This window comes from Triplophysa rosa, linkage group LG6 (genome assembly GCF_024868665.1).
Source record: "Triplophysa rosa linkage group LG6, Trosa_1v2, whole genome shotgun sequence".
Taxonomy (NCBI): Eukaryota; Metazoa; Chordata; class Actinopteri; order Cypriniformes; family Nemacheilidae; genus Triplophysa; species Triplophysa rosa.
This window is the reverse complement of record NC_079895.1, coordinates 6,330,130-6,341,172: the sequence shown is the minus strand read 5'-3', so window position 1 is coordinate 6,341,172 and position 11,043 is coordinate 6,330,130. Positions and strand designations below refer to the sequence as shown.

The 11,043-nt window shown below is 38.0% G+C and overlaps 1 protein-coding gene across 2 annotated transcripts; it reads left to right on the top strand.

Annotated features, from left to right (window-relative positions):
* The first annotated feature begins 7,406 nt into the window (after positions 1–7,406).
* LOC130555919 (uncharacterized) lies at positions 7,407–11,043 on the top strand. Of its 2 annotated transcripts, XM_057336480.1 has the most exons (8): positions 7,407–7,639; positions 8,806–8,902; positions 8,974–9,114; positions 9,186–9,337; positions 9,426–9,562; positions 9,806–9,901; positions 9,995–10,325; positions 10,397–11,043. In XM_057336480.1, the coding sequence occupies exons 2-7, from the start codon at positions 8,815–8,817 to the stop codon at positions 10,044–10,046; spliced, it is 666 nt and encodes a 221-aa protein (XP_057192463.1). In that variant the 5' UTR covers positions 7,407–7,639; positions 8,806–8,814; the 3' UTR covers positions 10,047–10,325; positions 10,397–11,043. The 2 variants fall into 2 exon arrangements, with proteins under 2 accessions (XP_057192463.1, XP_057192462.1); XM_057336479.1 differs by lacking the exon at positions 7,407–7,639 and having other exon boundaries at positions 8,138–8,902.

Sequence of the window (11,043 nt, the reverse complement as noted above, 5' to 3'; positions counted from 1 at the left end):
CCTTTAAAGGGTTCAGGTCTGAAGGAGTTCTCACCTGGTCTGTCTGATTAGAATTCAGAGCCACATTGCAAGTGAATAAGCATACTGAAAATAAAGAAATCAAATTGGATTGACAATCAAAGAAAAGTCATTTTAGACCCAATAGAAGAAGAACACTTAGCCAGGAACAAAGCAACAAGTTGCCAGCAACAAGCAATTTGTCCATCCACAGTAAACTGACACAGTCTCGGCTAATGAGAAGACAAACATGTTCAATGTACTATTGCATGAAGTGAAATTTTGGTGTTTGTACCTGAAGGACTGGAAATATCTGCCTGTAAGCGTTACGAATATGTCCTCTGAATGATTTCAATTGCCTTAAAGGGACAGTTTTGTCTATTGTTCTGAAACCGTATTATTATTTATCATCGCAGTAGGCAGCAGATCATTCCTATGATACAGTAAACAAACTCTGTGGCAAATTAAGTGCAAAGTGTGGAGCTAAGCATCTCTTCACATGCGCTAATAATCTGCAGGGCTTTTGCCCGCACCGCACTGAGACACATGTGTGTGTTTATGCTGCCTGTGGGCAAATTTATCTAATAATGTTGTATGCGTTTGCATGTGTGAACCACCGTTAGAGCTGCTGGCCTGTCTGAAACAGACATAATTAGAAGTACAGTTATGCAGTGACTATTATACAGTATAAGAATATGTCTGTTTACTGGAGTCTTCCTATGGAATGGAATGAAAGGAGGGAATAAGATGATATATCACAATAAAGAGTGCAGGAACAATCTAATAAGTGTGGACACATTATAAACCTTATCAGGGTTGGTTTATGATTATGGATGGCATTGGCAACCTTGTCTAGTAGTCCTACAGAGTTATTAGTTTCGTTGTAGTTTTATTAATATTTTAAATAAGCTTTTATTTTTAGATTTTTTGTTTTTATGTTAATTTTGGTTACATGCTTTTGTCATTTTATTATTTATTTGTTTAGTTTTTGTGTTGCTATATAAGATTAATTTATTTGTATATTAGGTTTATTTTACAAAATTGTATTAAACAAAATTGTGTTTATTATTATAATTTTAGTGCCTATTTAAACATATTTTAGTTTATTTCATGTACCGTATAGATGTTATATCTTCTCATTGGCTGCATACAAAGCAAATAAACCAACCCAGTCTCAAGGGAGTTCGTGGCATAGGCACGACATTTTTTTTTCTTTTGATTCGTGTTCATGGACACGAATTTCCCCCTTTTTTTCGTGTCAGTCAGCACAACTTATACTACGTGTACTATGCACATTTATATATTTACAATCTGATGTCAAAAGAAGTCGTGCATATTTTAGGTGATGGCTAACCAACCCCTTACCTTACCCCCAAACCCTAAAATCACAGCCGCAAAGGCTAATTTTGCCAAGTGGCAAAGCAATGATAGCCACTCTAACCTCGCCCCTACACATAACGTCACAGGGGCATATTCAAATCATTACGAAACAAACGAATGAGATCAAATATGTTAGACTGAAAGTTGTGCTGGGTGCCACGAAAAAAGGGGGAAATTCGTGTCACGAACACAAATGAATAGATTACAGTTTGTGACAATGTCACGAATTCTCTTGAGACTGTGTGGAATAAACAGTGTATGAATGTTACATGGATGTTACTGAAATCAGTTGTGGAACAAAGGCATCACATTAAACTTTGAGTTTAAAGTGAAGTGTTTTAATTGATATAAATACAGTTCAGTAGGTTGTACAGTTTTGCACTTTGGTTTTGATCATAAAAAAACACGTAAAATCAGCAAAACAATAAAAGTCTTGTATGTCTCATTTTCATTCATAATAAAACTATAATCATATTATGATGCTGATGTAAATATGAATAGTGAGGTAATTTCAACATTTCAACAGTAATTTCAATAGGTTACACAAACCTTTAGCTTTCTGCTTAGACAAATGTTTCAAAATAAGAAATAATAACGTGCATGGAAATTAATTAACTGATGTCATGAATCATTTCATATTTTTCTTTAATTCGTTACAGATTGTCTGACAAGGCATATGCTGAAAATGGAATTGAAAATAAATTAGTCACTGACATCACACATCCAATCCCATTGCTCCATTTGAGCATACACACAAGTGCAAACATGCAGTCAACACAGCGATTAGGTGAACGGAAGGGACATGCTAATGGTGGCATTAGTAGCTCGCGTTGGCTCCGAGCCTAGTCCTGATGGCCCGGGCCTGAGCACAGCTGCAATTATTGGACATGAGCGTTCTCTATGAAATTACTACCGGCCACTTTGTTTTGCCAAAGGCCATAGGTGGAGATATGTTGACTTGAGACCCCGCGCTGAAACGGTTATTACTGTTAAAACCCAATAACGCTGCAGACGACAGTCATATATTTCCTGTGGGGATATTACTACTTTCAGGAAACTCCCAAGAGTTTGGGTTAGGCTGTAATATTTTCCACCTTAGCGGGGAAGACTGGACCAAAAGGGCATAGAAACAGCGGGTGGCCGTTCCTTAATACCAACCACCAAGCTGTGAGTGGAGAATACACCATCATTGACACAATTGTCCCTGTAGAGCTAATTGACCCCACTGTCTACTAGCTCTGGAGTCTGAGGACTGTATCGGTGTTCATAAAAGTGCTCTGAAACCTTTCAAGCATACTAAGCTGCATAAAAAAAGAAAATTACAGATGAGATCTCTTTAATATCTCAGCTATTTGTCATAGACATACATACTATTGCAAGGAGAGCAAATGGAAATTTTGCTTAAGTGTTCAGTATTACAGATATTCTCCTGAAAAAAAAAGACTCGTCACAAATATCTCTATTAGTTTCAAAAGACTGAGCTCAGATTTGCCAAGTCTGCAATCAAAAGTCAATATTGTTGAAGATTTCAAAATTTAAATTTTTCATAAATTTACCCAAATTCAGATTTGTTACTGTTGCACAAGGACAGTTTGTAAAAAATGTCAACAAAATGAATACAAATACCCACAAAATGTACTTAAAAAGATCGTCAAAGAGCACTCAAAATGCATGATTTCAAATGTGATATTGAAATATATACAAACATCCAATAAACAAGAATTTGCTTCTACTAACCAAAGGCCAAGTCCTACACATAAAATTGACTTTATTATTTTAGATTCGTTCAGGTTATATAGATCTTTCAATTGAATTGGAGGAGTCTGGTTGCACTCGCTCTCGCTCTCCCATAGGCTTGTTTTGGTCTAGACCCCTCAAAGTCTTGGTCTTGGCAAGGGGGCTTCCAGAAAATTCTAGGGGGTCCCCAAGAAAACCTTTAATATATCACATTATCACACGTATTATTTATTTTACACAGCCTAAATGTTTCTTTATACAAAAAATATATAGATGTATCAAACTTGGGGCTCCCTCGCATCGTAAAGTTTGAAAACCCCTGGTTTAGGTGGTCTTGATTACAACACCAAACCAATTTTGAAAAGGCTGAACGACTGTCATATTACTAAAAATGTCAATTTAATAGCGGCACTACTTTCCTTTTTTTCCCCAACACTGCTAATTACAGCATATGTGTGAGACATTGAGAGCGAATTTGAACTGTAGGATAGAATGTTTATTTTGGATTCAGCATGTGCCATTTTGTCTTTTGTTGGAATATTTATCCAAAGCAGCGAACGGATTATTAGCAGAGTTCATGACTGAATACATTTCCCCTTGCCTTGCATTTTTCATTGTATAAATTTCCATTCGTTGCTTGTTCTCATGGGACATATACAAAGAAAGAAACATTGTCCGGGCTGGCAAGTATATTCAAAAACTTACACTGAGTTTAGAAACCAGGCGGCAGTGAGAGGTGATGAAGAGGAACATGCTGCTGACCCGGGATGACTGCAGGACCCCCGGGCCTCCCTCCACATGCAGACGGTCTCTCCCAGCCGTCTCTGCAGAGGTGTTCAGGGCTCCCTCTTGACTTGCTACGTCTCATCACCCACCTGCAGCGTGGCAGGCATGACTCATGCCTTCTACAAAGATTGTTTGTTGGCACCAGCGGTCAGGGAGGCCACATTTTGAGTTGTTTGCTGGCCAAGCAGTGAGGGTGATGCTTGGCTTTACATTGGAGATTAGATGTGTGAGCCAATTCTACATACAAATTGAAAAGAGATGGAGGGGCAAAAGTTGATCAACGCATCTGCCGACTTCTTACTGAAGGACTGAAGTTGTAGGACTTTAAAGGAAGTTGGAGGGGTCATACTAGGTAGATCCTCCCCCTATTAAAATAAACAATAGTGTTAAATTTACCCCTGGAATTTGATAAAAACTATAGTCCAGATGATGCAATAAAACTCTACTTATTGGCTAGAGTAAAAGAGTTTGGAATGCTTATATCTTCTAAATATACATTTTGGAAGTGTTGAAGTTTACTTCCCATTCACTTCTATTGTAAGGCTAACACAGTCATGATACTAAAAGCGGAAAAAAGCTTTCATTTTGATTTCATTCGGATATTAAGATATTTTAAAGCAATGGTATCATTGGTTTTGCTCCTGAAAGACAAAACAGTTAAAAAAAGTAGTTTCAAAAAGTTATTCTGGATTAAAGTATCCAAATAATCTGCACCAAGACAACTTTTCCATGTAGGTGAAACTGGGTAAAGCTTTCCCCCAACCGAACAAACCAAACTCTGACGTCTAATGGACCAAAAGCTTTTGTGTGAAAGCACATCTTAAAATAATATAACTAATGGGTCTCAAGCACTCAATCTTCAGCTCCTGCTCTCATGCCCATGTGCTAGCAGAGAAACTCTGCTCATTTAGAAAGAGCCATGTGTAAAAAAGACGCAGAACAATTACGCTGAGAAAGAAGGATGAGAGTGCGAACGTCTGGAGATCAGTTCACTTCAGACCGGCGTAGCAGAGACGGGCCCCGCGGTGATTGCGAAGACAAACACATGAATGCGCGTCCTGCCACGGCTTTGCTTGACGGCTGTTTCCTGATTGCTAATTGTGATAAAAAGCAGCACCTGAGGATGGAGCTGACCTAGAGAACGACCCTGTTGTGGGAGAGAAATAATTGAGGTAATTTTCTTCGTTCTGCTTAAACGAAGCTGTGTGATTAAAAAGAGAGACAAGAACATTTCTAACCACGTTTCCGTCATTATAGGAAGAGAACGGAGTCCGAAGAGGCAAGTATGTGTGAGGAGCCAGCAGAAACAAAAAGACACCGTTGTAAATTGAGAGAGCATTCTGTGTTCACAGTTTACGTTTCATCTCTCCAATTGTGTGATGAATAAAATGAGACTGCATCATTCTCTATTCAGACTAATGAGACATTGTGCTCAGCCGAGTCTCCCTCCCGCTGTACTAGAGCACTTTCCTCTCTGCGGTCTTGGTGGAAATGGGTGTTTCAAAGGCTCAGTAAGTACTGTATGTGGATGGGGCAGTAATCCAGCCTGGTAGTGATTTACACTAAGCTTTGCTTTCTTCTGAAACCTTGTGAACTTAAACACTGCCTGCTGCCTACATAAGCAACTGCATTCACTGAACCTTGTAAGCAACTTATTTCGAACACACCACATGGGCAGCAACTCTGCAGGCCACACAAATAACACTCTAGGATACTTGGGTCATGCAACAACACGCAACCTTAACCAGTGGCGGCGTTTCACCAAAACCTAGGGTATGGCAAAATTTCCTCTGGCCATACAACAACGACATTCCAAAGTAACGGAAGCATAAATTATACCACATCATATCTAAACAAAACGTGTACAAGAATCCACAAAACTGAAAGAATGCACGAACATGCACAGAGACTTTTGGGGTCAGTGTGACCCCAAACATGCCAGGAGGGTTAAATGTGTAAATGTTTCTTCATAGCAATGCCACAAAAGATCCATGTTTGGTTCCCCACCGAACCATTTTTCTAGTGAGCATTTCTTAATATTTTATCATCTTTTCCACTATAAAGAACCATTTGTGAAACAAAACTGTTATTGGTTCAATGTCAAGGTTCTTTATGGCAGTGGTTCTCAAACTGGGGAGCGTGGCCCCCTGGGGGGCCCCAAGATGGATCCAGGGGGGCCACAGATTTTGTGGCATTTTATGACATATAGAAATTTATCATAGATTTTATGCATCAAGCATCAGAAAAATGACACCACCAACCAAAAGAATTGAGGTTCCAGCATTGTATAACTGAATGTTTTTGGTTTAATTAAAATTCTAAGTTTAAGATTATACGTCTTTATATGGGGGGCCGCAAAGCGATGCACTTAACACAAAGGGGGCGAAAAAGTTTGAGAACCACTGCTTTATGGAACCATTTAGCCAAAAATGGTACTTCTATGGGATTGTGAAGCTCCTTTTATTTTAGTAAAAAGAGTATATACATAATATGTGTAAATAGGCTATTACATTTGAAATTGTAGTTAGTATTGCAGGTGGTAGATCCTTTTCCTATCTAGCGCCTAAACTTTGGAATAGTCTTCCCTGCACTGTCCGGGAGGCAGACACCTCTGTCAGTTTAAATCTAGACTAAAGACGCATCTTTTTAATCTTGCATACACTACTCTTCAATAATATAAATCTCTGAGGGTTTAGGCTGCATTAGTTAGATCAACCGGAACCAAAAACACAACTGATGTACTTGTTGCATCAAAGAGTCAGAACAGTACTCTACTCCAGCCAGTCTTGTCTCATTGTTCCAAGGTTACCACAGCGAGCAGGATGCAGTTCATGGCCTGACCTGATGGTAGAGCGGAGAATGGGAAGGGGACCTGACAAGAGCTGAGATGATAGAGCTGGATAAAGAAGGACGCGGTCTCTTGACATGTCTTCACCACAAAACTTCAAATGCTATTAGATTATTAATGATAATCTTAAACTATAATTTATTTTATTATTAAGTTTATTTATTTTATTTAGCCTTGTTGTGCAAGTTCTCTGGAGCTTGTGCAGAGGCAGCAGCTTTTGCCAGAGGGGAACTGGAATCCCCTGGTTGGGCCTGGGTTCTCCTGAGGTTTTTTTTCTCGATTAGAGTTTTGGGTTCCTCGCCACCGTTTGCATACTGTTTTTGCACTATCTGCCTGACCGGGGGGGCTGCTTTAGAATCTTAAAGTTTTACTTAATTAATATTGCATATAGGAATTTATTATCTGTATATTTGACCTGTGCTTCTCTCTCCTTTATCCTAAATGTGTGCTCTCACTGAGCGTGTGTGTGTGTGCGTACTTGTCTGTGTACGTACGTGTGTGTGTGTGTGTGTGTGTGTCTCTGTGTCTGTGTGTGTTGGTGGTGTGCGTGTTGTGTGTGTGGAGTGTTTTGTGTGTGGGTGTGTCTGTCTTCTGTGTTTTCAACCTTTTCTTGTTTTTGCAGGTACAACTTTGATTGTTTTGCTTGTACACAGCAAAACCATCAGTGTTGAATATACAGTGTTCCATACTCTAGAGTGGGTTGGAGTTAATTTTAGTGTTCCTTTATAAATTTTGTCACTTACAGTGTTATAAACTTACAGAAGGGGAGGTTGTTTTCTGGTGTTCCCAATAGGAACGTTAGAAGGGAGTTAAGATTCACGCCCCTCCCCCAATCATTTCTGTTCTGAAGCGGGAAAGTCAGTCAGCGTCTTGGTGTCGAGGAGTAATGAGGTAAGTCAATTAGTTTGAGTATTTTGGTGTCTATAAATATATAAAGAACTTTAAAAAATCAGTATAAATTTGTTATACGATAAAAAATAATTTAGAACTTTAAAGGTTTGTTGTTTATCATCAGCTAAGTTAACCTTACATAAAATTAGTTAGAGCTGCTAACGTTACCTCGTGACGGTGCCATTGTTTTAATATAGTTGATTATCGGGTTTATGCTGAGAATATTGGCTTTATACGTTAATAAACGTATTAATGCAGATATTTTAAGTATTCATGTGCTTTCTTGCAATTGGGTTGAGGTAAACCTTAAATCGTTTACAGAATTAATAAAAAAACAGTAATTATGTGTGCCTTTTGACATATTTAAAGTTACAGAAACTGTTAAAAAAATAGCAAATTTTTAAATTGTTCTGCCTGTCAGGCGGTTTCTCAAACGGAAGGCCGAATTCAGCAACTCGTCGCATTTGCGGGCTGCACACGTCATCAAACCTGGTTTATTTTAGTTACTGAGCAGTGCATTCGCAAGTCATAAACATATTACAACAATTTACGCCAAAATAAGAATAACAGTCACATTAATGGTTAATATTATGAAATAAGACATTTATTTATTACGATTCAGCCTGGAATTGCGACCTCTAGAGGATGCAGCCATGCGTTTGAGAAACGGCCTATTTCCTTCAAGATGGCGGTTTCAGATAGGAGTTTTGTGAGTCAAGCACGTGTTGGCGATATAAGATGGTGTCTGCTAAAATCGAAGTTGTGTGTGTAACCACTTAATCTCTTATATTTCTTGGCTCTTTTTTCCCTTTTGTACTCAGTCTCGCGTTGTGACCACATTTGAGATTAGTTAAAAATCATGCAATCGTTCAAGTTTTAACTTGTCAAAAATAATGAACACTGAGGCAATTTGTTTAGATGTTGTAGTGATAGACATGGTATAATCAAATTCCATATGCTTTAGACAAATGTTTACATTTTAAAAAGGATATTCGTAAGAGGTACATTAAAATAACACTCACTACTGTACTGAAACCTGTCCTGATTTTTTTGTGTTGGTGTTTTGTTAAATAACTTGCATGTCATAAAATGAATGTTTCTTAATAATAAATAAAATTGACTACAAAATTTAATGTTATGACTAACTTTCTCTAATGACTTTGCAGGTTTGGAACATGCTGTTCATTAAAGTGAGATATCAGGGCTCAAGAAAATTTATCAAACTGCAGGATGGATTTACTTTCGCTGACTTCATTAATGAAGGTAAAATTTAACTTTAATTGATTTGTTTGTTGCTTCTCTTCTCTACATATATAAATGCTGTTCATGTTTAGTCCACAGTCGGTTTGGCCTACCCGCCAGGACAGATCTGTGTATTTTTGATGACACTGATACTGAAATTGACGAGGACATTTTACAAGATGTACTCAAGGCGAGACCTGATATGTTGCTCACAGCTAGAGGACAAAATGAAGGTACAGTATGATTACCTTTTTGTCTTCTCAAACTATTTTAGGATCTGTTGTAATAGGTTTGTGTGTTTCAGAATTTTTGTCATCATATGCAACAAGCAGCCCTTGCACTGACACATTGTCACAAAGTCGTAGTCATTCATCAACTGAACTTGATGATCAAACCCCAGAACGTCCTTCCAAAAACTCTAAGCCATCAGATGACTCCGCGGCTGAAGCAAAAAAGGTAACTTGTAAAAGTCTGAATAGTATTTATATTAATAATTTATATTTTGTGCATATACATGGAAGCTATACTTTTTTTGTTTTGGAAGGTGGTCCTTTGTGCCCTTGAGAAGAACAGTGGAGGTGATGCCATCCTTGCTGAATACAGTTCCAAAAAAACACTTTCAAGCGAAATGAGACAACTCCTAGTCAACATTTTAGTTGCTCATATGGTACAAATGCATGGGTAAAAGCATTTTTTTTTTCTTTTGCTCCTAAAAGATTTTTCAAAGTTTAAATTTTTCTCTGACAGTGACAGAGAAATTGAAACACCTGTCATATTAAATGTTGTATTTGTATTTTAATGTCCATATTGTGTCATGAATAGTGCTTGTATTTGTGTTAGTATTGACATGTATAGTTCTTATACAGGTATGTCAGTACTGTGACATATGTTGTGCTTAAATATAGTCTGTTTTTGATGTTCAAGGAGGATTCCCACAAGAAACCAGAGAGAGCAATATGCTCTTGGTGTTGTGTCTCTCTTACCATCGCTAAGAGATCCATTTTCAAAAAAAAAGGCTATGTGAGTGTTTAAATTGTATATGGTATTATAATATAACTCTGGCTATATTGTCATTGTAAATAATGAACCTCAACATTATTTCATATTCTACAGGAGCATTTTTATGATTCAGACAGTGGGACTGGATATATTGCTTGGCGGTTGAAAGCTGCAGAGGAACACCAACAAGAAAAGTGTTAGCTTTTCCAAGAAAGGTGATGCTGATGTCAGTGGACTTTTGCTGAACAGATGTTCTAGCTCTGAGCAGCAGGATGAGGATTCTTTGAGAGAAGCTGTCGCATTTCTCACACATTCCACAGATGAAGGACAGATCTTGCTCAAAATGAGGGAGACATTTAAATACAGACACGGGCTTGTTCACGATCCAGACAAGACTGCAGATATTCTGAAGACCTTTCCTCGGTTTCTTAACATCAAAGGACTGGTACGTTAGGAGGTAGCTTATTCAGAGTAGTGGGCAAAATATTCTTATTTATATTCTTGTTTTTGTTAAAGGTGAATCAAGATTTCTCACTGATCTTCAATACAGAGACATCGTCAAATTTGCTTGAAAGGTGGGATACAGCTTTCAAGCCAAGAATCATCGAAGAAGCCATGGGACTTACTTCAACTTCTACTGTGTCCTCACTTCTTCTGTCAGCAAAACATCAGAGAGACAGTGAGCAGTGTTCTGGTGAGATGTTTACAAATGGTCAGCTTGGCAGTAGTTTTGTATTGTAGATGGGACTTGTCTTTTTTTAAAGTCTGCCTGTTCCTTTAAACTTGGTAGCCTTCCAAGCAAAATTGATGCATTCACAAAAGGTGTACATGTCTTTTTTTCTTCAGGCTAACAGGTCACTGGGACTCATTAACATTACATTGCAAAGAGTTTGGGCCATTGTCTTTATTTTCTTTTGCAGACCATGATGGTGATGAATTGTTGTCTTCTCTTAAAATTCCTGTGCAGGAAAATGTCTATTGCACTAATTGGGTTAAAATTGATGGCATTGAGTACAGAGTTGGACTTCTTGTTTGCAATAATTTAAAACATGAGCTTCCTGTATTTTCCAAAATAGCACAGATTCTTGTAATAGGTGAGTGTATAGCTTTCATAGTCAATGAACTGGTCACAGAATATTTCAGTGAACACAAACATGCTTTTG